Source organism: Austrofundulus limnaeus, unplaced genomic scaffold, assembly GCF_001266775.1.
Source record: "Austrofundulus limnaeus strain Quisiro unplaced genomic scaffold, Austrofundulus_limnaeus-1.0 Scaffold258, whole genome shotgun sequence".
Classification (NCBI taxonomy): domain Eukaryota; kingdom Metazoa; phylum Chordata; class Actinopteri; order Cyprinodontiformes; family Rivulidae; genus Austrofundulus; species Austrofundulus limnaeus.
In genome coordinates this window covers 321,084-324,610 of record NW_013952660.1, presented here as the reverse complement: position 1 = coordinate 324,610, position 3,527 = coordinate 321,084, and the positions used below count along the sequence as shown (strand labels likewise).

The following is a 3,527-nucleotide window of genomic DNA, read 5'->3' as shown; positions in this document are numbered from 1 at the left end:
AAACATTGGTGAATGCCACAAATTCTCCTAAATCACTCGTACGCACAACTTAAGAACAAATCTGTGCGTACGAACGGTTCTTGCATGAGGTCCATTGATTGTTTTGATTAATAAAGTCTTAGAAAGTTCAGTTTGAACTCCTTATAAAGCCTCATTTTGTAATAACAACACATTATGTAATAATGTAATAAAATCAGACTTCAAAATGTAATAAACTTGCGCTAAAACCACATTGTGTAATAATTGACACAAAACGTAATAAAAGTCTTCAAGACATTTTGTAATAACGTCATTACATTTTGCGGCAATTGTTACAAAATGTGGTGGTGTAATAATTTGGTGCCTTATGTAATAAACAACCAAAATCCAGTATTTCTGTTCATCCTAATCAATATACTTGTTATAACTGTCATGTTGCAAATACTACATAATTAAATCTTTATAACTTTGGTCAAAAAAAAAAACACAGAACTTCTCATTATTTATTTACGTTTTCAGATTTACTGTCCTGATCCCTGTTACAGATATTATTCCACTTTGTAGACAACTCCCAAAATATATCTAAAAGTCAGTTGTACATACATGTCAACCCCTTCAGACGTTTACCTGCTTAATGAGCCTTAAAAATACGTAATTTTTGTAAAAAAAAAACAAACTATTAATCACAAGCAGGGGGTCTTGGGGGGGTGCAGGTGGACCATCAGCCGTGAAGGGGAGGGGGGCACAGTGCAGGCAGACTGTCGGCTTCTGTATCAGAAGTAAATGAGGGTTGAAGAACTTGTTTCTAGCAACAGAGTGGGTTGGAAGTGGATATTTAATGTTAATAATTGTTTTTAATGTAGGGGTCACCTCGAGTGAAGAAACAGGAGTTACTGCCTCAAAGCAGGTCTCAGAAAGGCCTGGCCGAAGGCAGGAATACTGAACTCTATTTTAGGCCATGACAGGTCATTTCAACCTAGAAAGAGAACTTCAGGTCTCTTAATCAAATAATGAACAGAAACAATCTTTTCTGTTCRTGATTCATTTGTTGTTTAACTAAGAATGTTATGCATTTGTTAATCATAATAATGACTGTCACAAAGAGAGGAAGGAACACTCCTACTCTTTTATCGTGCCTAGAAGATTAATTAATGGTATAAAATCACAGAAAAATATTCACCATGTTTTCATTGTGTTTTTATAAATCACTGTTTATTTTACTGGAAACATCAGTAATATAATTTTGAGTTTTCTTAAGAAAATCCTACATTTATCTGGACACCAAGTTCAGACTGATTATTTAAACAGAAATGTTAATTAATCATCATAAATGTTTTACAGTGATTTCTCTTAGAGACTATCAGAAAGAAAGCTAAGAAGATATTATCAAATGTCTGTTAAAACAGCTACAGAATGTGACCTTGCACTGGCGCCTGGCAAAGTCTTATCTCTCTTTTCTTTTTCTGACTCATGCTAAACGCCTCAGGGCGGATCCAAGGCGTCTGACTCTCTGTACTAACACGGACATCTTGGACAGACGGAACAGTCTTCTTCCTGTATGCCGAAACGGGAAGACCGGCTTCTTCTCTCCGGAGAACAGCCGGGCCTCGGATTTCGCCCATTTCAGCCAAATAGGGTGAATCTGACGGCCGGACAGGAGCACGCCGCTCCTGTCCACCAGAGACATACGTCTCTTCAGTGTTTTTAACTCCCGCAGGGAGAACTTTTATTTTGAAGGACGACCGGAACTGTTCAGCTGGAATCTTCTAGCCGGGGCTGAAACAGACGAAAAGCCACCTGAAAACACCTTTTCGCCAAGGACCAGCGGGTACAAGCTTCCTGGATGGTTGTGGCAAGACAGTTCATACCAGGTTTGCCTTAAGAAGACATCCCCAGGTAAAAGCTGACGTGTTCGGGGTGACGTGTCAAGTTGAAGTCCGAGCGCAGAGAGGACGTGCTGATCCGGTTGTCACACAGACCCTTTCCAAAATAAAAGCAGAAACACTAATCCTTAATTTTCATCATCTTTTCTTACCTTTCCTTTGCCAACCCTAAGTTGAAGTGCCAGTAAATTGTTTAGTTATTACATCAGAGCTGACGTTTTACTGTTCTATATAAGTAATCTGAGTTAATGTGAAAGAAAAGTCGGACGCAGGTTTTTTTTTATCTCATTTTAACTTGGACGCTGTTATAGGAAATCCAAAATCAGGTGTAACTTATGATTTGTTCAATTTGTGTGAATAAATGATTGCATAATCTTTTATGAATCAATTTCAACTCGTCTGACGTTCCCTTATTGTGTCACACTTCACTTTGTACAGACAAATATTAAAGTAATGAGAAAAACCTTGGTAAAATTTCCTCTCATAACTTTGTTATGAGAAGATGTAGGGGGACCTATTTTACATAAGTCACTTCCCTTACATTAACATCCTACAGGCTCTGACATGTTGAATAAATTTGAAACTGTTTTTGAAAGATTCCATAAAACATGAAAACAATCGGTGAGATTGCTCTGTACATCCATGTACACATGAATTAGACTGAAAATGCAAATAAAAGATGAGAAGTTCAGTGTTTTTAACCAAAGTTACAAAGATTTAATTATGTAGTATTTGCAACATGACAGTTATTACAAGTATATTGATTAGGATGAACAGAAATACTGGGTTTTGATTGTTTATTACAAAATGCACCAGATTATTACACCACCACATTTTGTAACAATTGTCGCAAAATGTAATGTTATTACAAAATGTCTTGAAGACTTTTATTACATTTTGTGTCTATTGTTACATAATGCGGTTTTAGTGCGAGTTTATTAAACTTTGAAGCCTAATTTTTATTACATTATTACATAATGTGTTGTTATTACAAAATGAGATCATACACTCCTGTATGTTTCAGGACAAGTCCTCGAGGTTTTCATATCAGAGGTACAAAAACAGCCACAACAGAAAGTTGTGGGGGGAAAAAAATGAGTCCACTGTTTTTGTTTTCACGTGATTCATCAGGTTCAGGTCCACTCAGGAGCTGCTGATCAGGATTAAATGATCACCAGTCAGTTTAATGAAAGCAGGGTTTTTGCTGCTCTGGAGTGTACAGGTGTGTGTTTACACTTGAAGACCTCAGACAAACAGTTGCTGCCCCTCAGTCTAAGTTTGTGATCATTTCTTTCAGTTGTTTTGTTACATTCTGAGCGTGAGGCATCTGAAACAGATCCTTAAAAGAGCAACAAAGACACCTGGATAGTCTGAAACTAGTCAGAGTGGATGTAAATCACCCTAACTAATGTCCTTCTTCTTATGTGTAACTGTACTTACTATTAGGTTGTGTCACCCTGCTCACACACACACACACCTCCACCGGCTGCCATCACTGCGACGTCCTCCTCATCTTCACCACAGGCCCTCGAACCATGGCGCTGTCTTCACGTTTAAAACTGTGGGAGCAGAAGGGAGGTGCAGACCTGCTGCATGCTGTGTTAACACTAATATGTGTGTTACTCCGCGTGTGTGTGTGTGTGTGTGTGTGTGTGTGTGTGTGTG

At 38.1% G+C, this 3,527-nt stretch overlaps 1 protein-coding gene across 2 annotated transcripts in view; it reads left to right on the top strand.

The window, feature by feature from the left end:
* The window catches only part of myo18b (myosin XVIIIB), a gene marked incomplete in the record, with an annotated part of 101,803 nt that overhangs the window by 4,600 nt on the left and 93,676 nt on the right, over positions 1–3,527 (top strand). For both annotated transcript variants that reach the window (XM_014020572.1, XM_014020571.1), the window contains 1 exon segment: positions 3,309–3,436. In XM_014020572.1, the coding sequence (XP_013876026.1) occupies positions 3,398–3,436 (39 nt within the window).